This window comes from Cucumis sativus, chromosome 4 (genome assembly GCF_000004075.3).
Source record: "Cucumis sativus cultivar 9930 chromosome 4, Cucumber_9930_V3, whole genome shotgun sequence".
NCBI lineage: Eukaryota > Viridiplantae > Streptophyta > Magnoliopsida > Cucurbitales > Cucurbitaceae > Cucumis > Cucumis sativus.
In genome coordinates this window covers 14719472-14743800 of record NC_026658.2, presented here as the reverse complement: position 1 = coordinate 14743800, position 24329 = coordinate 14719472, and the positions used below count along the sequence as shown (strand labels likewise).

The following is a 24329-nucleotide window of genomic DNA, read 5'->3' as shown; positions in this document are numbered from 1 at the left end:
TTGAAATTGGCAAACTTAAATACCTAACCGTTATTTTCTAAACTAGGTGATTTAATCGTAGAGATAGAGCTAGACATCTCCAAAGGGTAATGGTCTTAGTCCTAGCCACAAAAATTAGTACAAGAAGAATTAAGAATGGCATGAGTTGAAGTACTATAAATCATCTTCCAACAGGAACATTTTTGTACAGCCTAAGTATCAACTATTTCCCACCATTATTGCTTTCATTTTTGTGCTTTACAGCAGGCTATCACTTTTAAGTAATCATATTCATATATACTACTAAAATCATGCTTTGCACTTTTCTTTTAAAAGTAAAGAGACTACAATTTAGTTTAATCCTTTTTATATGCAACATTTTATATATTTAGTTGTGTATTTAATAACTTCAACCCGACCAAAACGGTCCATAACTTTACAACTTTGACATCTTTTCAAGGTTGCTCTTTAATATGAAAAAAACTTTTTTTAGATAGTGTATTTTCTCTATCATTTCTTTGTATGAGAAAGTTTGATTGTAATTGTTTCTTTCACTTTCCCTAAAAAAAATATAATTACTCATAGTATGTTTGTTAAGTGGAAGAGTAAACAATTTTGGAACGTTGGTTTTTGCCAATTTATATTCCTAAATTTTTAGTTGCATCAATTATATTCAAACATTAACCTTCATGGATGTACCACTCTTAATCGCCAAGCAATCTAATTTTTTATTTGAAAATCACTCTCACCCATTTGAATTGTTTGATTTGTTGATATGATATTTGAAGAAGTCTATCCACTTAAAAAAGTTTAAATAAAAATGATTTTCAAAGACAATATTCTAATTTATAAATTGATTCAATTAATAATGACAATGAAAGTTTCAAATTAGTTTGTGTTCTTTCTAATAATCATATTAATAAAATCAATCAATACATTATGCCACATGATATATTATTATTGAAGACAACAAACTTGAAAACATAAAATACAATTCAAATTATCATCTAAATTTCAAACTATTATTTTTAGCAATACAAAGAAGAATAGAAAATATATCAAATCAATAAAATCAATCGATACAAGTTCATCCGTGACCTATAACAAAGAATATAAAGTGTAAAGCATTATTGAAAATTATTTTAAAGGATATAAATAAAATGGAAGAAAATATTTACAAAAGTTATAAAATTTTACTTCACAAATAAACATTTCAACATTTTACATTATTCAAATAATTAAAGTAATGATTTATTATATTATTATTATTAGTGAGAATAATGGGTTGTTATTATATATATATATATGTATATATATTTCATTCATTGCACATATACACTTTATCGTTATAAATTTGCATTATTTGCAAAAGCTTTCCCATATGCATCAAGGAACCGCAACCCCTCTTTGTGTTCTTTCTAATAATCATATTATTATTCCACGCAACTCCAAAATCTAATCCCCAACCTCAACACTTCAATAATTATAATTCTCTCTCAAATTACGAACTTTCTTTCCTTTCAAATTAACAACAACAACCTTCTATTTTAATTATCCTTTTTGTTGTATGTCTCATATATACCTTCTTTTCATTTTTCTAATTTAACCTACCCAATATCAATTAATTTTACTATCAAATTCACACTTATAATAACTTCAATTATTGTTACATAAAATATACTACAAATTAAAGGTCATGGACCTTATCCTACACAAGGAAAATAGTTAGAACTTGTTGTCTTATAAAGGCCCACCATTAATTCATTTATAGAAACATAATCATTTTTAGAATTGTATTTTCTATGGAAATAATAGCCAATCAATTTCTACATTATTTGATAGGGTACATAAGTAGTTATTTAATTTCAAACTTTAATTAATTTTCATATGCAGTATGTGTAGGGTGATGTATTCATGATAATCATATTATTATAATATTGTTCAAGACTAGACTAAACTTTTTATCTAAAAAAATTCATCGATATCCTTTCTCCTTACTTCACTATTTTGTGTGCTTTTGATCGTAAAACTTTTTCTTAAAAGAGTTACCAATCATATGGTGTTCATTTAGTTTTCTAGTAGTGGAATTTGAAGACTTGAACGTTATTCGACCTCACAAAATAAGGATTGATGTAAATTACAACTCAATAAAGGGTGAACATATTCTTTATTTGGTTGGTCACTCTCTCACTTTATGTTCAATAGTAGTAAAGCCTCCAATAATTGTTGGTAATAGTGATGGTGTGCATAAGTATTAATTGATTTTGTAGCCAATATTAATGCTCCCTTATGATGGAGTAGTACACAACATTGGAAGTGTTATCATGTGTCAACATTAAGCACTTTGATGTAAAAATAAAATAAAACTCCCAAAAAATTAAAGTTACCCAATAATTTTGTGTCCTTTTAATGGTCCAAAAGTAGGGTGGGAATTATTATTTGATCAATTATATTCCACCCATTTTGATAATAGTAATTAGTAACTATTTAGTGGCATTTGTTGCACTTAATTGATTGTTATATTAGGTAATTTATAATAGTCTATATTTAGGCTGAATCGATCTTATTATAGTTAAGGTGTATACTAATTTAGCTTAATAAATATTTTAATTAAAAAAGAGAGAGAAAGAAAACAATTTCAAATAAATAATGGTAAATTATAACAGTTGAAAACACCAATTAATTTAATTGGAGGTCAAAAACTAAATATATCACCGAGCCAAATGACATTATTTTTAATGAATTGATCAACTATAACTTCAAAACTAAAATTCATAACCAAAAATATATATATTCATCTTTAGGAACTATGATTAGAACATGTTGATATTTAGTAACTAATTCATAGGTTCTAAAGAGACGAAAATTAAAACCAAAATACCATAAATTATTTAACCATTGAAAATGATCGATAAATAAAATATGGTTATTAATTTTTTTACAATAATATACTGGAAATCATTTCAATATTAAGCATAAAAGCTTCTTGAATTAGTGGATAGAATTTATTCATAAGAAAATGAAACCAATTATTTATTATTATTAGAGAAAATGAAACCAATTATTGTTTAAAAGCTTATAATGTATTATTGATGCAGATTTTTCTTCTTCTATATACTACTAAAAGGTAACTATGGTTATTATCTTTCTTTTCATTTTTTTTCCTTCTCAATTATAGAGTTGAATTTAGTGGTTTATGATTTGAGCATAACCTTATCTTTAAATAGTTGTATTTGTTTCCTTTTAATTATCCTTTAAATACCATACTGAATTTCAAACCCTTGAAAGCTAAGATACAAAATATTTTATAGTAATAAAAAAACTATATGATAATTAAATTACATAATAAGTATCCATTTAATTATTTGTAGATAAAGGTTCCAATTATTTATTAAATCTTTGTTTTGCAAATGAAGGATTTAAATTACTAGTTAATTAAACACGTTTATATCTTATTGATGACATAAATTATATCAAATTGATGTAACGTATAAACAACGGGATAGAATTTTGTGATTAATATTCATGAAACTCTTAATAAAATTAAACTTTTTTAAAACAAAAAAATAGCGTGGAATTAAATTATGTATAAATATAATTTTCTTCTTAGAAGAGAAGTTAAAAGTAAAAATCTATTTTGATAACATATTGATAAGTTACATCAATTTTGTTAACACTTTCTATCAAGCGAGACAACGATAAATAGTAAAATTATTGAAAATATTTGTACACGTAAGATATCATAATACATTTGTAATAAATATTGATGGACGCTAAAAGATATCTATACATGTTTATCAACCTCTAACAGTGATGAATGATGGTAGTTTATTAATGTAAAAACATTATGAACTCATGATATTTTGATATATTTGTCAATATTTAAAAATTAGTTTATTGTTTTTCATCAACTAATATTTTTTTTTTAACAACTTAAAAGTTTCTTTTTTTTCTTTCATCTTTTTAGAAAGTTTATTACATTTTTTAGTATGAAATGACTTGAACTTTTGAATTCGTAAGAATTAAACTCGCTTTAAACCACCATAAAAAGTCGAGCATGAAATGAAATAATTGTGAGATTTAGGAACTATCCCAGATTCCAAAATTTCTTTTAGAAAAGAGTAAAAATAAAGAAAAGTACTCCTAGGAATGAAAGATGTGACAAAGATTGCATAGAAAAACAAAGGTTTAGAAATAGCTGGCCTCCAATGGCAGAAAAAATGGCAATCTTTTTAGGACCTTGGTGGGTTGAAAAGTATTGGGGAGTCTTTTAAGAAGGAAGAAAAAGGAGAGTTCAAAGTCCAAATAAGTACAACGAGGAAACAACTTAGAAGTTTTCTCTTCCCCCTCCCTATTATTTTTGAGTAATACTTAAAAGTGAATTTTAGGTTTTTCGTAACCTTTTCAATACACTAGATTATTATTAAAATTTTGGATAAAAATTAAAATATAAGAAAATTTGATAGTGATATAAAACAAGAACTAGGATACGTACATCACCACGTTCATTCAAAGAATTAAGCTACGTAAATTTTATTCTGCATTCTAAATGGCATAATTCTTCCTCAAACATAGTTCTTAAATTTTTACTACAAATCATAGAAGAAAAATTGCAACTTTCCAAAAGAATAAAGATACTTTTGAAACATAAATGACAAGACCTGGTAGGTGTAATTAGGTTAAATGGTAAGATGTATGTCCATATGGATTTAAAAAAAGTTAGATTCCATGTAGCTTTGGACGTTTGCATAAAACTCATAAATATTTTCTAAAGTTTTATAATCCGAAAAAATAGTTTTTTTCTCATGGATTATTTATTAGTTTTGTCAAATCATAAAGCTAAAATTTAAATATGAACTATAGAGACTAAATTATAGGTGTGTTAAACTTAGTGTTTTACTTCAAATTATTATTTGGAAAATCAAATTAGAATTTTCTAAACTAGAGTCCTACTGAAATTAAAAATTAAGAAAGAAGAAAGAGCAAACTTTTTGCCTATTTAAACCATCATATCCTTCACTTTCTCCTCCTCCTTCTCCTTCTAACTTAATTATATCTAAGCTCTTTAATTTCTTCTTCCTCTCAAATCCTTTCTTTTCTTTTTCCTCTGTCCTCATTTTTTTCAAGTGGGGAACATTTTCTCAGTTCATTCACCACCAAGAAAAATATAAAAATGGAATATGATAAGTGTTACAGATCAAAGGCACAAATTCCAAATTTTGATTGTCTTCTCTTTGGTAAGTTTGATATGTTTAATACTTTGTTGTTCTACTGATACTTACTTGTACGTGCTCGATCATTCTCTAACCGAGCTTTGCTTGGGAAGAATTATGGAGTGAAAAAAATGTTGATTAGTCCTCACCCATAACCCACTAATGAAAGAAGATAAAAGGATAAAATCATTCCATTTCGAGTTTCGAGTTCTTTATAATCTGACTCGAAAAACTTGTAATGCAAGGTCCGCATTGGAGTAGATTTTCTACCCCTTTTTCTTTCATCATTTTGATAACATTCATTGAAATGGATAGAATTTTAAATAAATTTGTATTTAAAAATCTTGCAGATCTTGATGACACTCTGTATCCTCTAAGCTCTGGCTTAGCAACAGCTTGCAAAAACAACATACATGGTGACTTTTCTGTCTCATATATATGTATGTATATATTTCTTTTTTCATTTTCTCATAAGAAATATGGTTTTTTTTCCAATTTGTCAGCTTATATGGCTGAAAAACTTGGGGTAGAAAACAGCAAAATCCCAGAATTGAGCAACTTACTTTACAAGAATTATGGAACAACAATGGCTGGTCTGAGAGTATGTCCTTTTCATCCTATCTAGAAATCCTTGAAACGTAAAACAAGAAATGGAAAGATTATCAAACCTTACTGTTCATTTGGTTTTGTATTTTGCAGGCCATTGGGTATGACTTTGACTATGATGAATATCATAGGTATGCCTTTGCCTCCTCTATCATCTTTTTCTTTACTCTGTTTTTTTGACTATTAAGAAAAATGCTGTGATAGTTCATGAAGAAGCTTTGGTATTAAAATTTATTGACAATTTTGTTGGGTCTACTCAAACCTCTAGGCCACAAGAATTTACCTAAAACTCTCCCATCACATTTTTTAAATGAAAAGCTATTTGGAGTATTATTAACTTTCAATTTTGAAAAACCACAAAAAGACCTTTGAAATGGTAGTTGAAATGAGTTTTTTTTTTTTTTTTTGTATTTTACCAAAATTTGTGTTATATATACATATGCAGTTATTTTATCCACTCACATACAAAATTATTAAAATAATTTAAAAACAAGATTTGTTACATCACAAGTTATTATTATACAATTTAGTGAGATACACATAATATAGATGATGCTTGAAATACACCTTATGTATTTTTCTTGTTTGCATCTATACTTAAAGTTGGTGGTGTGAACTAACATACTCCATGTTTGGTGGACTCCAAATACAACAGTGATATTTACAATTATTTATAACATTCAATCAACTATAGCCATATTATTTGAAATCTCTAATTATTAGGTCGTTTTATATTTTCTTATTAGTACTCAACTATTATACCCTCCACTGTCTATTATAACCCATAAATTTTAATAACTAATTCAATGGGATATATGTCACTTTAAAAGTTTCTTTTTCTTCTTTGGTTGGGTTGAATTAGAAGCAAAAAAGAGAGAAAAAAAAAGATGCAGTCAACTAACAATCAAATGTTTTATTCTCCATTCAACAAAGTATTTGAGTGTTACTAAAGTCTCACTCTCATTAGGGGGGAAAAACACTAGACAATGGTTTTGTTTTGAATCTAAAAGAAAATTTGAGTTTTTTTTTTCCTTTTTTCTTTTTTACGAGAAACGATGAAATTGAATTTGATGGATTGAATGATTAGAAAAGGGCAAACGATGTCATGTACATTACAAAAAAGCAATGATTTCATTATGTAATAAGAGATGAGATTGTAGAAACAAAAGAAGGTGGAAATTTTACTCCAAGACACAAAAATTTTGTATGCTTGCGATAATTGTCTTTTATAATATGTGACTTTTCAAATTTCTTTTCTCTATATCAAACTTATTTATAAAATATCACGATCCATTTACCATAAATCGAGATAAATTATGAAAGATTTTGTTATTTGGTTTCTTTATACAATTTCAATTGATTCAATATGACAGGTTTGTCCATGGGAGATTGCCTTATGACAACCTAAAACCTGATCCCATTTTAAGAAACCTTCTGCTAAGCCTACCATACAGGAAACTTGTAAGTACTTCAATTCACATGCCCATTTATATTTTCATTTTTTTTTCTTTTTCTAACAGACCCTTGTTTTGTTTGAAAAATTAGATCTTTACCAATGCAGACAGAGATCACACTGCCAAAGTACTGAACAAACTTGGATTAGAAGATTGCTTTGAAGGCATTATATGCTTTGAAACCCTCAATACTCCTCCACAAAAAAGCTCTGTTTTAGATGAAAAAGAGCACATTCCAAGCAGTGAAGTTTTTGATATAATTGCCCATTTCTCTCAACCAAATTACCCTCTAATGGAGTTGCCTATTACACCTATTGTTTGTAAACCATCAGAAGCTGCCATTGAATGGGCTCTCAAGATTGCAAACATTGACCCTCAAACAACTGTAAGAAAATTCTCTTGGAATTTAGATTTAGTAATTATATTATTTGGTCATGTTAAATATTTATATGATTAACGACTGTTAAGTATTTATATAGTTAAGATTTTGGGTTACTTCTTACTTTTGTGTTTTGTTCTGTTTTTTAGTTGTTTTTTGAAGATAGCCTTAGGAACATTCAAGCAGGCAAGCGACTTGGGCTTCAAACTGTGTTGGTAAGTTGCTAGGGAATTAAGAGTGAGTTCTTGAGAAGGTTAAATTATACACAATATTCTTAAATTTGGGAGTAAAACTTTGAAATGTGTTAAACAAAGGATGAAAATTACCATGACAGTTTGATCTGTAAAAATCGTTTGACAAACAAATCTTGAACTTGTGGGCATAATTATTATTATTATTGCTTTGTGTGGGTGTAGGTTGGCACATCTCATAGAAGTAAAGGAGCAGATTATGCAATTGAAAGCATTCACAACATAAAGGAAGCAATACCAGAACTTTGTGAAGTTGAAATGAAATCAGAACTCAATTATTCAGCCAATAATAATAGTGTAGCAGTGGAGACTTCTGTCACAGCTTAATTATTAGATCCATCAAACCCTAATATTAAATTCTATGTCAAAAGTTGAATAAAGTTGTTATGTACAAATTATCAAGTCTCATCCTCTGTTCTTGGCCTCCTTTTCTAACCATAATAAATTAAATGTTGTTTGTAGCTTTTCTAAGCTCATATATATATCTTCTCGGATGCACCTCTCGCAAATTGTAAATTTTGCTTTCCATTTAGGTTTCGGTTTCGAATCCTAATGTTTTCCTCTTCCCAAATTGCCTATGACGATCAAATTTTATTTGTAGTATCGTGATTCTTATGACAAAAATGCAATGTCCAAAAAATTGTTTGTTTCAAGTTTTGAAATAATGAAAAATAAAATTCTATTCGTCATAAGATGATTTGCCAACATGTTTGGGGAAGGAGTAACACTAACTATTCTAAAAACTTATTAATGGAGTCGAGTTAGTTACATCTAATAAGTTTATTAATAAATGTGATAATTTTTTTAAAATGCAATAAAATTACTTAATAAGCATAAGTGAAGTTGAATCGTTTATTTATCGCAAGTGGTCAACTTAAGAAGTAGGTATAGGCTATAGGCTCCCACCAAGTCACCAACTTGAGAAGTGATACACCAAAGTAGACACTTAGCAAGTCACCAACTTGAGAAGCGGGTGCACCAAGTAGACTGGTTGTAGGTGAATTTTGAAAGAGTAAAAATGTATTTTATTAAAATAAACCACTCTTCTTCTTTTTTAAGTGTTGTTTCTGTTTCTTTCGTGCCAATTTCAATTAATTGGAGAAGAAAGAAGGAAAATTGTGAGGATAGTATTGTATAGAATTAGTTAAACAGAAGATTATGCTTCTTAATTTCAAAATCCATGTCGATGGACAGCGACACAAAGAAAATTTTGAATTATCCATACAAAATCTGCATCTTTCTCTCTTGCTCGTACTGCTTCATGAAAGAGCTTTATATGTCGTAACCAGAGCTTTCCAGATGGAAACCAGTCCCTTTTAGCTTCCACAACTCTCGGGCCATGGCGATGCTTACACGTGTCCCGTTATTCTACTCCGCCTCAAAGTCCACATCTTCTCCACCACTGCCCTTTCATCAATGCCATAAATGTTCCTTCGTAACCAATTCTAATTTAATCCCATCTTCATCTCTTCAAATCCTTCCCTCTTCCATTTCCACCACCTCCCACAAGGGTTTCAGAAGGCGTCGATTCCCTGCTCTTTCGGTGGTTGCAATGGCGGATTCTGCTCCCCCCACTGTCCTCGTCACCGGAGCTGGTGGCAGAACCGGTAACTCTGCTCTTCTCTCTTTGCTTGCTTGTTTATTGTTTGGTTTGACTGCTGAGATGATTTTTGGGGATATTTAAGACGAAATGAGTAATGGGGTTTTGATTTTTTCATCTGGGTGTGGAACTTTTAATTCTATAACTGTTGTTTTCGCTGTTGACGATTTGATTTTCGATTTATATATTGAAACTACTGCTGACTTAATTCCTTTACACATCGGAATTTTGAGCATTCTATATTAATATTTAGCGCTTTTGTATTACTGGATAACGATGCTGCTAGGGCAAACAATCTCCAAGTTTATTTATAAATTAACTTTATTATTATTATTATTTCGATTCTACTGAATGGCTTCAGATTATGTTCTTATCCTCATTTTTTAGCTGTGCATCTTGTTTGCTTGTTTCTAAACATTATGCTTCGAAAATGGTTGCTAGAATCCTAATTTTGACAGGCTTTTGAGAGTCTATGAGCTTGGGGGGGGGGGGGGGGGGGGGGGGGTGTCGGAAGTCCAACTTTTAAGTTTTCACTGTGTACTTTTGATGGATGATGTTTTCAAGTTCTCTATTCTATAGGGTCGATATATCCTTTACACATAAGGCTTTCAAGCGCTCGATATCTTCTAATTGTAGTAAAATTTAACCATACTTGAGATGGTGAAGATGAGGGAAGACTTTGGATGATCTAAGTTTTCTCGTAGTGGTCATTTGTTTGGTTGGAATTCAAGATTTCGATGAGATCAACTTCTGGCTTACTAAGTTTGTTTTTGTAGGAAGGTTTGATAAGTCAGTTTTTCAAGATGTTTGTTCGAGGTATCAAACCAATTTTGGATGCGCTTTTGTATCATGGGTTTGTAACATACCCATGACAAGGGCATCATTTAACAATATTTTTCATAATTTGGGAGTTATGAACTTCACTTCTTTTTTTGTCCATGGAGTTTGTAACTTTATTAACTACTTACACTGTGAGCCTTATCAATTCATCATTTTCGAAACTTCATAACTCTATTGAGTTCACAAACTCTACTCGTTGTCCCAAACACTCCCTAAAATACTATTTATGACCTTAGGTTGATTTCGATTATTCAGAAGGATTACAAATGCTAAATTTTTAAATGGTTTTATTGGTCCTTTTGGGCAGGTCAAATAGTTTACAAGAAATTGAAGGAGAGATCAGATCATTATGCTGCAAGAGGTTTGGTTAGAACTGAAGAGAGCAAGCAGAGTATCGGTGGAGCAGATGATCTTTTTGTTGGTGATATAAGGGATGCAGATAGCCTTGGTCCTGCAATTCAAGGCATTGATGCTCTTATCATTCTTACGAGTGCGGTGCCAAAGATGAAGCCGGGCTTTGATCCTACCAAAGGTGGCAGGCCTGAGTTTTACTTTGAAGATGGAGCATATCCTGAACAGGTACCTCAACTTTCTCTTTCTTTTTCTTGGTTACATACCTTTTTATGTTGTTCCCTCTCTGATGGAAGTTTGCCATTAGGTTGACTGGATTGGCCAGAAGAATCAGATTGATGCTGGTGAGTGGTGAATTGCTCCTTTCTTCTTGCTACCATTTTCTTTTCACGAGTTTAAAATGCTGAAATTCATCTAATGATTCAATACAGCCAAGGCAGCAGGAGTTAAACAAATAGTTTTGGTTGGCTCTATGGGTGGAACAAATATCAACCATCCCTTGAACAGCTTGGGTAATGGGAATATATTGGTTAGTATTCTCTTTCCAATTGCTTCAAAACTAAGCTTTAATCGAGAGAAATGACAGAATCTACAAGAGCATACATAAAAAGAAGGCAAATGAAAAATAAGCCAAATAAAAAAAAGGAGATCTAAACAAACTGAAGGAACTCCAATCCAGCAAAATTAAATTTGGATAATGGTTTCAAAAAGGCTTAGTGACTGACACTTGCGGGAGGGATTGAACCTCATCACCTCTCAAATTTATCAGTTCACATGACCTCTTCACATCTCTAAAATTCTTTGTCTTGAGCTAAGTGAACAACAAAATATCAAAGAAACTAGTTTGTTACAAGAACTTGTTTTCGTGAAAAAAGTCTAAAATCTGTTTATTATACAATAGGTTTGGAAGAGGAAGGCTGAGCAGTATTTGGCTGACTCCGGTATTCCATACACCATTATAAGGTACGTTGTTGATTGCATTTCATATTCTTATTCATCACTTCAAAGAGTTCTATGCCTTCACTCAAATCATAAACACTGGAGATTCACAGAAACTGCTTCTTCTTGTCTTCTCGTTTAGTTGGCATTTTTGTTAAAATTAGAGAATTAAGCATGATTAAAATATTGTTGGGATTTCTGGGATCTTTCTTTGGTTCAAAGTCTTTAATATTACAATACAACCTGACCCGAAATGAATTTTTCAATGGTTTATAAATTTTTTTATAGATGGATATCAACATACTGTTTCCTCTTCAATTTAAGCTCTGTCTTTATTAGTCCTTCGAGTATTTCATATTTGACTACAAGTACCTGCCTTCAACCTGTCGATTTACCAAATTGGAATACCTTTTCTCAGGGCTGGAGGTCTGCAGGATAAGGATGGCGGGATCCGAGAACTGCTAGTCGGGAAGGACGATGAACTTCTTCAAACAGAGACAAGAACCATTGCCAGAGCTGATGTTGCCGAAGTCTGCATTCAGGTACTCGTCCAGTGTCTACAGTGTTTTTGTATTAGAGAAACTATCTTGGAAACTCTCATCTTCTAGGTATTTGACTCTGTCAAAACCAACCATCTTATAGTTAACAAGGAATGAGCATCAAGAACTTATTGAATGAGAATAGGGCATTGATTGATAGAACACTGATATAGTGTTTCTATTTTATTGATATCTCAAACAGAAATTACAATATAAAAGAAGTAAAAGAACAAACAAGTAAAAGAACCCTAACCACGTCTGCGCTTCCTCTCTTTCAAGGAATGTTGCAGCTCAATATCTCACCAAAATCTTCCTCCCTTCCTTTCCTCCCCAACCTATTATTTATAACCATCTAACTGCCTTATGTAACTAACTACCCTTCGCCCTATCTAAATCTAGGTATCTAACGGGCATTGAACCATCAATATAACTAAGAAAATTTACTCGATATTAGACTTTAGGACTGAATGCAAACAATCAAAATTGAACACTAACATTATTCCTCAAGGAGTCCGTTATCTTTCCTGTTTATCATTTAATCCAAGTTCTGAACTCTTGAACAGGCACTGCAATTTGAGGAGGCCAAATTCAAGGCACTCGATCTTGCCTCGAAGCCTGAGGGAGTAGGTACACCGACAAAGGATTTCAAGGCCTTGTTCTCTCAAGTGACAACGCGTTTCTGATTGGGTAGAGTTTGTAATATCAATGAGCATTGTTCTGAATTGTTGTGCTGCTGTTAAATTTTGAAATGTGATATTTTAAATAGGTATGGGAGAGGAGAGGATGTAACTTGGAAGGATCTTAGATTATTGATGCATTAGAATTAGAGGTTGCTAAATCTCTTTCAATTTGATGCTTTGGTTGGCATGTCATTAGTCTGCATTTCAGATAAACTGTTCCTGAGAATGTTGTAATAAATGACTTTGCTTTTTCTCTAATGGTTTCTTAAATCTTTTCTCAATTATTAAATAAGACTGCTATAACATGAGTACTTTCAATTAACGTTAGGTTTAAAACTTTTGAGATCCGAATCAATTTGATGTTTGTAATATAATTTCTGTTATATTAAGTAGAGATTCACTGTCAAATTTGAACAAGACAAATGTCAAAATATCTTAATAGAGGCAAAAACTATGGGTATATCATAAATCAACAAAGTGAGAAGTTTTAACTTTAAGATATAGATAACACTCCCCAAGTGAAGATTTTAAAGTGTAAGTTGAAGCAAAGTTTCTCCATATCGAGCATATGTTCTTGGACATATCAGGAATATGTAACTAACAAAATGACTTTGCTACCTTCGTGAACTAAGCTATAGTTGTTTTTCTAAGTACGTAGTCTGGATTACAATAATATGAAAAGTGAATGTCATGATTATGTATATATTTGTTTTTATGTGTTTTATAATAGTATTGAAATTTGGTGCTCATTGTTCATACGTAATCAACAAACTAGTCCAAATTGAAGATGATGTCATAGTAAACACTTTTGTAAAATGAAGGAAAACAATCCAATTATATCTATGATTCAGTTCCCATTAGTATTGTTTATCGTAAATTTCTTCTCCTTTTTTTTTAAAAAAAATACAAACTTCATTGGCGTTGGCAGTAACTGTTAGAGCAGATTGACATGGCGGTTCTTCCCACCACAAACTGCCACACATCCCAAAACCTGAACCCAATCTTCTTCGCCGGCCGCTGCCATCAACGGCCCTGCTCTGCCGCCGGCTTCAGTATTCGATTTAATTGCCGGAAGCTCCGTCGCTCGTTAATCCTAAGCGAAACGCGCGCCACATCGAACTCAAGCGCGAACAGCGACCAAGGTACTTGCCTCTTCTTCACTCAATATTTTTCTGTACTCAATGTATAGATTTCGGTGAATTAGGGCATTTTAATCGTTTGCACAGATGGCGAAGTGGACAATTTGGGGGTTAAAGCTGCACTATCCATGCTTAAATTCTACAAACGTAAGTAGAATAGTGATGTTTATTCTGTTTTAAGATTCTAACTCGAAGAGTTTCAGAATTCGATCCGATTGAAGATAACACGTGCCTTTGAGTTCTTACTTGAATAATTGTGAGCAGGAGAAATCTCACCGCTATTGCCAAATAGTTGTCGCTATTTACCCACATGTAGTGAGTATTCGATGCAAGCTTACAAGAAATACGGTGTTGCCAAGGGTACTATCTTGACTGCTTGGCGTCTCTGTCGCTGCAATCCCCTTGGTAATGATCTCATTCAAAGGGAACGAACAAGATGAGTGAGAATCATCTTCTTGAACCTTCAGGAAGGGGATTTGTCCGTGTTTATGTTATTTGGTTTTTAATTCTGTAAAGTACTGATTTTAGGCCATTGCTGCCTTGTAGGTGGATCTGGGTTTGATCCTCCTCGGTGGTTTGATGAAGAAAGATTGCCAGAACCAGAAGATTGACAATTTCAAATGCTGCATATAATTTGTTAGTATGTGATACGGACCAAGAGTTCACTGTGATGAGTTTTTCAGTTTTCTTTCCTGATATTGCATTCTTGGAAGAAGGGTAGTGTAAAGTTGCTGCATTCCCGAGTCATTTGGTTTTGAAAAGGTTAAAATCATTTTTGTCATGTTTTTAAGTTTTGAAATTGTTAAAATCACTTTTGTCATGTTTTTAATTATTTAAACGGGTCTGATGGATGAGTTTACACTTTTCTAACACGTTTTTCTTTGAACAGAAATATTTTTGAATGATTAAGAGCAATTTAAAACATTTTTGTAATGATTTCTAACCCTTTCAAAATTAGTTCTGCTTGTGGGAAGCTAGTCCAATTGTTCTTTGACAAACTTAAAACTATGTATTATATACTAACTTATCATTCAGATGCAAAAAGGTTATGATTGGTAATCCTTCCATAACCAATTTGATTGATGGAATCTTGAAGGATATTTTGTATTATTACTGATATCAAATGTTCCATATGATGATGACGACTTCCTTGGTGATTATATGAAAGGAAGATATCTTCCCATGCCTTGGTGCTTTTTTGTTGGGCTGTTACACCGCCAGTAGACTTGGTGAGATCAAATAGCTCAAGTTATTTAGGGCCAACTTAAATTAACTTTCTAGGAAAAAGTTGATAAAGTTCTTGAAAATTCAGTCCAAATAATCCCTTTTCGTTTATGATTTTAATATATTTCTAATACCTTCACTCACACGTAGATATTAGAATTATAGACATGGACACATAAAATTGAGGCGATGCCTAGTCACTCTTAGATTAAATGTTTGAGATATTGGGGGATGAATCCATATTTTCTTTCCTCATAATTTCTGCCATTTTGAGAAGGAGTTTTGTGTTATGTAATTTATGTTAGTTTAGTTTAGTTCTTTTGCTGGGGTTTGAAGGTTCTTTCAATCTCATCACCCAGATTTCTTTGCAGGTTGTGTTGGTTGATTGTTGGGGTGAATTTGTGAGAGCTAATTCCCTGTGCAGAGCGAAGAATGTTGTAGAAAATAGCATGTTACACCAATATTTTTGTAACTGGAGTTGTGAATGTGGAACTTGTTCTGAGAAAGTAACATAATATTATGTTAGATTACAATTGTGATATGCTGACTTTAGCTTATACTGATCATATTAAATGTACAATATCTGTTTTCTTTTTTTATTATTAGAATTAGTACATGATATAGTCTTTTTTTAGTAGCTTTACTTTACATATTCCATTATCAGGAATTTGTTCAAAAAATATTTACTTGATGTAATATTGAAATTTCCTATATTATAACCTAAATGAAAATAGCATAAAAATAGATTTGCGATTTTTCTAGGAGTTTTTGCACTAAATATCCAAAAAAAAAAAAAAAAATTAAAGAAAAGAAAAGAAATTTACCCCACTTTTTAAAAATGAGGGATTTTCCCCTTTACTTACGTTTAGATTGAGGTGAAATTATGAATATGAACTAGATCATGCAAAGAAGCTCATCACGCTCTCTTTCATTTTTTTCTTCACTCATACACCACTCCCTTACATTGCTCTCTCTATACACTCTTAGTTCTTTCTTATTTTGGTTTTGTCTAGTCATTTTTAAATATAGAAAAAATTGAAACTATTTAAAAAATAGAACAAAATTTATTTCATATATTATGTAAATAGTTTTAATTTTTTTATCTTGGAAAAATTTCAAAAAAAATTATTATTAGACCGACTATATAATAGAAAAAAATTATCCCTATTATTTTTCCGAAGAAGAACCGGCAGAAGGTAACCTACCACTGCTATTGCGCGGGTTTATCATCAGCTTTGCAAACTCGCTTCTTCTGCTTCACATTTTCGTTCTCTCTCACTGCGTGAAGAAAACCGAATCCATGTCAACAACTCCACCCCCATGCCCAACAACCATAAATCCTTTTTCTTCAATCCTCTTGACTGCATGACCCTCGATTCTCTTCCTTCACAAACGATTATGGCTTTTCGAACTGTTAACACTTTCTCCGTCTTCCGCTCTTCATTATCCCCGCCTCTCTCTGCCTTCCGATGGAGCTCCAAACTAAGATTTAGTTCTCCTCTGTTAAGGCATCGATACCAAATTTTTAAGACTGGTGGAGGTCGATTATATTCCTTTTACAGTGTGTTTGAAAACATTATCGAAGAGCTCGAAGCTCCACGCCGGCGAAAGAGAGTTTCCGCTACTGCTAAGTACGTTTTTGTTTTTCTTTTGTATTACATTCTATGTTTCTTTTAATGTAATTAAGCTGAAATATGTGCTATGGTGTGGATTTCATCTTGTCTGTGATATTTTGTTAAATAACCGAAATGGATTTCTCAAAGTAAGAGTGTTTATACTGTTTTGAAGCTCTTATGAATTATGATCAGCTGGAAGTTGAGCATTTAGAACAGGTTTTTTTTAACCCTCAATTTATTTTCTCAATAATGAGGAACAAATATTTTATGTATCCAGAATGGGATTGGTGGGCATGGGCAGTGGAGAGGTTACTGAAGATAAGCTTGTGAACCGAACATTGGACAGGGGATTGTTGCTGGAGTTCAAGAAGGATTCGGAGAGGGTATTACTGGCAGTTGCTCAGAAACCTGATGGGAAAAAAAACTGGATGGTGTTCGATCAGGTTCTAGTAAAAACAACTACCGCACCATTTTGAATAGACTACTAGGTTGATTCATGGCTTATTATTATAATTTTTTAAAAGCTGAATCAAAGTATTCAATCCATAACTCTAATTTTCTCTTGATCTATCACTTTTCTTTAGCAGAATGGCGTCTCATCGTCTATTAAGCCACAGCAAATTACATACATTGTTCCAGGTGTTGAAAATTTTGACCATACAGAAATTGCAGACTTCATTAAGAAAGCTCAGGATAACTTGGTTTGTTCTCTAACTGAAAATAAACCCTATCTCATGCTGACTGGTGGTGATTTGAGCCAATAATTATGAGCGCAGGACCCAACATTGCTGGAATTTGCATGGCTTGAACTTCTTGAACAAAATAAGGCAGTGACTACCGAAGAATTAGCTGAGGTTATGCGTTATCTGGTGTTCTAGATCATTTTGCAATCTTGTTCTATCACTAACTATAGCACTTTCTACAGATGATTTTTGGGAGTACAGAACCTATGGAAAGCTATTGTACGCATTTGTTGTTATCAAGAGATGAATTATACTTCACTGTTCTGCAGACAAAAGGTTCGCGATCTTTTTATGGTCCAAGACCTACTGACCAAGTACGCATTATATTTTAATTCCAAATCTTCCTTTTATTTAACAATTAGATCCCAGCTACTAGATTTTTCTATGGTGGTGCTTTCTGGAATGTACATACTGTAAAAAAGATTGTAAACCGATAATTTCTGCTTTCAAAAGATGTGAATGTGCAACTACAGGTTGTAGGGTAATAATTTGGTAAAACTTAACGGTGTTTAAAGCTTCTGGAGTTTATATAATTTTATGCGTTGGCAATTTATCAATCCTGAATAATTAAATATTATCAAATCAATTCCATGTCCATCTCTTGTAGCCATTAAAAAGATGTTTTCTGAAGTGTTTTACTCTATGAGCTTTTATTGACAAGGCTCTTAAACTTATGAAACCTTTTTCAAAGGCAATAACTAGACAACTGAACATAGCATGTCGTTTATAACTATTTAATTATACAAAAACAATCTCTTAAGACAATTTAAGCTAAAGGCAACAGAATAGGATTTTCATTAGTTGCGGTATAAAACAGTGCATGTACATAGCAACTTCTGGAAATCTCCCAAATTATGCCCATAATATTTTAAGGTCTCTTGGTATACTTCATCATGATGTCTAATCTAATGTTCTCATTCCTCTTTGGTATTTTGTGCTTTTACAATATCTTGGTGTTACTCTCTGCTTGTAAAGTTCTTTCACATGTTTATGTCCCATTACTTAACCTTTGCTCTTTTGATATGATAGTGTTGCAAATTTGCAATAGAACAGATACATAATGAGATCAGATAATACTTCCCCAAGTCCAATCCCTGCATAGTTTCATCCCTCGATGCAGATTCATCATCAATTCTTTGTTAGAATTTTATAATAGTTCAACTATTTTTGTACTCTTTTTTCCCTCTAGTTCGGTTGAAGCTTTTTATTCGTGATAAATAGGCTTTTAATACTTTATCAGTGTTTTTCTGAGTCTAAAATATTTTCTAACTCTTTGCTTGAAAGCCAGGTTGAAGAACTTCAACGTAAGAAGCTTGCAAAAGAGGCAGCTGAGAAAGAACTGCAAGAGTTTGTAGACTTATTGAAATCTGCCAAGGCAATGCCTTTGAAGTCCAAACCACCTAAATCGTCCTGGACAGCTGAAGAGAAAACCAGATACAAGGTTGAGTCTCTCGAATCTTATGCTATTGATGATTGCGTGGATGATGAACAAAGGAAAACAGCTGGGATGGTAACTCCTTTAATGTGATTTGCTCGATGACTGCAAAGTACATTTTTATCATCCACTGCCTTTACTTTGTTTGATAATCTCTTCCTTAGATTCTCAAGACTATGGGACTGGTGAAAACAGCATCATCAGCAGTAAATCTTCTCATTGACGTGGGGTATTTCCCTCGGCATGTTAATCTTGATCTTCTAAAGTTGAACATTCGGACAGATCATTCAGATGGCATTATAGCAGCTGCAGAATCACTTTTACTGGAGGCGTCTGATCCTGATGAGGTAACATCTGGTTCCATCACTGGTTTTTGTTATGTGTGATAACAATATAACAAGAGGTTATGTATACATATTACCATTTGAGATTCTCCGAGAACCTTATAATTTGTCAACCGTTAATCTCATTAAGGACTTCTAAATTTTCATTAATAGTTCATGACGTACTGTGCTCTATGTATCATATGTTGCATCTGATGAGATAAAATTGTTGTGTCATATCCTCTTGTTTAGGTTAACAGGAAGAATCTCACAGATCTTAAGGTTTATGCCATTGATGTTGATGAAGCAGATGAGGTGATAGTACTAAAATTAAGAAGTATATCCAATTTAGATTTTTGTTTCTTTTTCTTTTTTGATTCAATTATACTTTATTTCGTATTTTTCATTTAGTTAGTGATGTAATTCAAAGTTGAATTTGGATCCTTTTCTTTATTCAAGAATTCAATCTACCATTCTCAATAGGAGAATGGTTATTTATAGATGTGAATGATAGTTACAGCTAGTTGTTTGAGTGTAACTAATCAGTTATTGTAACTGATTAGTTTGAAGAAAACAGAAAAACAACTAATATCTAATTGTGCTGTTTATCATGACTGTGTGATTGCATCAGTTAGTCTGTTCACTCTGAATATGTAAAGATTTTTCTATAATTCTTTCATGAAATTGTGGGAGATTTCCACCTCACGTTCATATCATGTGATATTTTAGCTTGATGATGCATTGAGTGCAACAAGATTATCAGATGGTCGAATTAAAATATGGATCCATGTTGCTGATCCAGCTAGATTTGTTCAACCAGGGAGCATAGTGGACAGGTAATCCTTAAAGCTTAAACTTTCTTGCGGTACTTTGTATCATGCTGACTTTTTTTTTGTTTATCATTCATAGGGAGGCCATGAAAAGAGGAACTTCTATATTTCTTCCAACAGCCACATACCCTATGTTTCCAGAGAAACTAGCAATGGATGGAATGAGTTTAAAACAGGGAGAGATTTGCAATGCAGTTACTGTATCTGTTGTCCTTCATTCTGATGGAAGGTAAAGCTTGTTTGTGTACTTGGTTGTTTTTATTGCAAGACTTCTTCCCTAGAAATGTTGGTTTCCTCTATTCTGATGGAAATCAAAGCTTGTTCTTATCTTATTGTACTTTAATATGAAAGATACCCTACTACAAATTATATTTTAGGGAACAAATTGTGAAGTTTGTTTTTGATATCATATAACTAGAAGATTTGGTGGTTTATGTGCTTAAGTCGTAAAACCCTATGCGAAAGTTTTTGTGTTGTAGCTTGCACATTATTGCTCTTTCCTTTTCATTGTTACTTTCTATTGCTGTGAGAATTTTTCTTGTCTACGTTTGTAAATTTTGTTGTTTGAGCTAGCATTCAATAGAGATTGTGAAAAAAAAAATCTTTTATCTGGTCAAACTGTACAATGGAGTTTTTGCTTGCACGAAACTATGGCATCCATTAAGATGTTTTTACTGAGGCAAACCTGTAAATAATAACACCTTGTGCTCTAATAGCATTGCAGAATACTCTGTGGAAAACTCAATCATCAAACCAACTTACATGCTGACATATGAAAGTGCATCAGAGCTGCTTAGTTTGAACTTGGTAGAGGAGGCTGAACTTAAAATTCTATCTGAGGCTGCAACTTTGCGATTAGCATGGCGAAGACAACAGGTGCCTTAATAAACATAGTGGCTTAAATTATTGGCAAGAATGTTGGTTGTTTATTAATCAGGCTCTGTTAAAAACTTAGTTAGAAACCTTTTTGGAATCCATATCTATCATGTTTGATGGGATTTTATTCCTAGAAAGTACTATTATTAGTTTTTTTCTTTTTTGAAGTAGCTATCTGCCTTTAGTGTTCTGGTGTCATATTATAAAATTTTCAGGGTGCAATTGACATGGCTTCTTTGGAGACACGGATCAAGGTAGCAAATCCAGAAGACCCGGAGCCTGAAATCAATCTCTACGTGGAAAACCAAGCTGACCCTGCCATGCGACTTGTTTCTGAAATGATGATCCTATGTGGGGAAGTTATAGCCACTTTTGGATCTCGCAATAACATTCCGTTACCCTACAGAGGACAACCTCAAACAAATATAGATGTATCTGCATTTGCTCATCTTCCAGAAGGACCTGTTAGGAGCTCTGCAATAGTCAGAACAATGCGAGCTGCTGAAATTGACTTTAGGAAGCCTATGCCCCATGGGATTTTGGGAATTCCTTGTTATGTCCAATTTACATCTCCCATCCGTAGGTATTTGGATCTGCTTGCACATTATCAGGTATTTCTTCTAATTTCCTATATTTTTCTTGATTAAGTTTGCATTTTAATATGGTAATAGATGTCCTTGCTTGAGAAAAGATGAGAAACGTATTATGTTGTCTGTATTTTAATATGGTAAAAGATGTATAGGTATGTATGTAAATTTATGCATATATTATAGATTAATGGACCTTATTCCTCATAGACGATTCTGTTGTCTGAGACATCTTTATTGCTCATACTCAACGGTTTCCTTGTTCTGTCTTCCCCTCCTGCAATCTTAGGGGACTAACTCTTGAAGCTTGTAGCTTTAGTAGTGTCATTTTTTAAACTTATTAGTTCTGTATTTATTGCTCAATACAGTCAGGAATGTCAGTTTAAAATTGTTGATTCACTGACTATCATTGCAACCATGCTCATCATATCATCTTGTTGTGTGTGATTTTGGTTGCATAATTGGTAATCATGCATTTCACGACTATGTTGGTGGAGATTCACTTGTTTTAGCTTAGTTTTACTCTTGATATTTATTCGTAGGTTAAGGCTTTCCTAAAAGGCGACTCTCCTCCATACTCCCATGGTCAACTAGAAGGGATGGCAGCAACTGTAAATATAAATACTAAATTGGCAAGGAGGCTCTCAAGCGTTAGTCTTCGTTATTGGATACTAGAGTACTTGAGACGGCAACCAAAAGAAAATAGATATCGGGCTTTGATTCTTCGGTTTATTAAAGATCGAAATGCATTGCTGCTGTTGGTTGAGGTGAGGATTGATTGATGACAACTTTTTGATCATGATGTAAGCCCTATTCTTTAAAGATGGACTTGGGCTTAAAGAAGAAAAAAGGGAAATGCTCATCTTTCCAAATGTTTAAATTTTATTTGATCCTTATTTTCTGCTTTCATTGGTCATTATCTCTGCACATCGTACTGATTATTGACAACTGTCGATAGCTTCTCATAGTTAAAGGTTTTGGCCCATGAACCAGGAATTAAACTGCCCGCCATGGGACGCTTTATAAACATATGACAATATCAAATGCATGCAGAAATGACTTTCTTTTTCCCCATCATCAGTTTCACCAGTAGATTCTTTCGTTTATCCATTGCTCAAGCAAAATAGAGCGTGTATATGGTTTTATGAGCGCATACAGTCTCTCTAAATATGAATACCATCACATTTTACATCTTATGCATTCGGAATTTGTAGGTGGGCATTCAAGCATCTGCATGGGTGTCTCTTGGAGTACAAATTGGAGATGAAGTACAAGTTCGAGTGGAGGATGCCCATCCACGTGATGATGTTCTTTCTCTGAAGGAGATCATTCAGTAGATATATGAGGTCCTCTTTAGTGAAATATTTTATGACAAAAGTGCTACTCCCTGAACCTGCACGTTTGGTATTCCTTCAACAAATTTGAAGCCGCTTTTCCTGTAAAATGAATTAACTCAATTGCAACTCTTGCTTCTTTCTGTTTTTAAAAAATTAATTGTTTATGCCCTGTTTGGTAATCATTTTGTTTTTTTGACTCCATAACAAACTAACGTTTCTCAACAACGTTTGTTGCAGGGTTGATCCCATGAGGATTCATCAAGAGACCCTATGTCCAGCCATGTTCTAGGAGCGTTTAGAAAGTGAGACTTGCTTGCGGGCATTAACCAGCCGTGCATCCATTTTTGTATCCTCTAGTTTGTTACACAGTGATTTTTGTTGTTAGATCAAGTACAACCACCTTAATATTGAGCTAGAAATGTAATTTATTAAAATAGGTTGTAAATGAATTATCTTTGATAAAGATAATTGTATCGAAATTGATATTGTAAGAAACTGGAAACTGCAATATATTTGATAGAAAATGAAGGGAATTATACTTTCAAGTTAAAATTAGTTGGTGGCGACTTTTGGGAGATCAATTAAAACGTGGAAAAGAAGATAACAGTCGGACGTGACAGCATTTTCCAGATGGTTACTATTGCTGATTCAATGCTTTCTCATAATCTCATTCAAAGGTACGACTTTGGGTATTGTTCATCTTGTCTTCATCTGCTTTAGTATATAATTCTAGATAATACGATGGGTGTCATATATTTTGATTTTTGAATAACTCTATTTGAAGTCCAACTCTTCTGTCAAACGTGCCTTAGTTCATTTAATGTGATTGAGGTGGAAACTTCATAGAATGTTGCATCTTTCAAAAAGGTGTATAGCCAAGCCATCATAAGGCGGAAGGCATATGAAAATTTGCTTGCTCCTCTTGTTAGAACATATGGATGGAATTTTTTTTAAGTAATTTCTTATCTCAAACGTTTAGGAATTAACAATTGTTGGATAGTCCATCAGAACTCCAGGAAGCCTTACAGTTACAACTTTAGCTTCATTTGCTTCCCTTATTACCATCTTGCAATGCAAGGTTAGATTATACAGAACATTGGGGTAAATTTCAATTATGTTTCTAGACTTTGGTAAGTTTCGCTTTTACCCTAAAACTATGTTTTTTTTTTTTTTGTTAAAATAAGTGAAGATTGGCGTGGGAACTAATGTGAAAGATTGAAAGTTTATGTGATATCATTTATATGATTTAAATTCAGACGATAGTCGATCTGCAATAATTGTTTTTGTAAATGAATTTTGCTAGAGTTCGATTGCATTTGCATCTAACTCCATGCTCTCCTTGTCTTCGTAGTTTACACGAATATATTTTAAAAAAACATTTTTTTTAA

At 32.5% G+C, this 24329-nt stretch overlaps 4 protein-coding genes across 12 annotated transcripts; all 4 read left to right on the top strand.

Annotated features, from left to right (window-relative positions):
* Positions 1-5004: 5004 nt before the first annotated feature.
* On the top strand, positions 5005-8376 carry LOC101212147 (uncharacterized protein C24B11.05). The gene is made up of 8 exons (XM_004142015.3): positions 5005-5216; positions 5543-5608; positions 5696-5793; positions 5892-5929; positions 7172-7259; positions 7344-7637; positions 7781-7846; positions 8048-8376. Exons 1-8 carry the CDS (start codon positions 5153-5155, stop codon positions 8207-8209), a joined length of 876 nt encoding a protein of 291 aa, XP_004142063.1. The 5' UTR covers positions 5005-5152; the 3' UTR covers positions 8210-8376.
* Positions 8377-9066: 690 nt separating this feature from the next.
* Positions 9067-13090, top strand: LOC101212389 (uncharacterized protein At5g02240). The gene is made up of 7 exons (XM_004142016.3): positions 9067-9489; positions 10630-10901; positions 10981-11017; positions 11105-11202; positions 11575-11636; positions 12031-12154; positions 12715-13090. Exons 1-7 carry the CDS (start codon positions 9222-9224, stop codon positions 12832-12834), a joined length of 981 nt encoding a protein of 326 aa, XP_004142064.1. The 5' UTR covers positions 9067-9221; the 3' UTR covers positions 12835-13090.
* Positions 13091-13653: 563 nt separating this feature from the next.
* LOC101212636 (UPF0161 protein At3g09310) lies at positions 13654-15796 on the top strand. Of its 6 annotated transcripts, none has more exons than XR_004215832.1 (5): positions 13654-13973; positions 14058-14117; positions 14235-14410; positions 14517-14606; positions 15566-15796. XR_004215832.1 is itself a non-coding variant. In XM_004142017.3 (5 exons), the coding sequence occupies exons 1-4, from the start codon at positions 13781-13783 to the stop codon at positions 14579-14581; spliced, it is 459 nt and encodes a 152-aa protein (XP_004142065.1). In that variant the 5' UTR covers positions 13662-13780; the 3' UTR covers positions 14582-14606; positions 15566-15796. The 6 variants fall into 6 exon arrangements, 3 of the variants coding, with proteins under 3 accessions (XP_031739628.1, XP_004142065.1, XP_011653638.1); XR_004215831.1 differs by having other exon boundaries at positions 14517-14610; XR_969263.2 differs by having other exon boundaries at positions 13662-13973; positions 14235-14375; positions 14517-14732.
* A 539-nt stretch (positions 15797-16335) lies between these two features.
* LOC101206144 (ribonuclease II, chloroplastic/mitochondrial) lies at positions 16336-23730 on the top strand. 4 transcript variants are annotated; one of them, XM_031883766.1, is made up of 15 exons: positions 16336-16825; positions 17088-17253; positions 17395-17511; positions 17587-17664; positions 17736-17867; positions 18842-19063; positions 19153-19335; positions 19564-19626; positions 20041-20147; positions 20221-20370; positions 20858-21017; positions 21233-21628; positions 22147-22371; positions 22819-22950; positions 23179-23730. In XM_031883766.1, the coding sequence occupies exons 1-14, from the start codon at positions 16515-16517 to the stop codon at positions 22939-22941; spliced, it is 2433 nt and encodes an 810-aa protein (XP_031739626.1). In that variant the 5' UTR covers positions 16336-16514; the 3' UTR covers positions 22942-22950; positions 23179-23730. The 4 variants fall into 4 exon arrangements, with proteins under 4 accessions (XP_031739626.1, XP_031739625.1, XP_031739624.1 ...); XM_031883765.1 differs by having other exon boundaries at positions 16337-16825; positions 22819-23008; XM_031883764.1 differs by having other exon boundaries at positions 16338-16825; positions 22819-23042.
* The last annotated feature ends 599 nt before the right edge of the window (positions 23731-24329 follow it).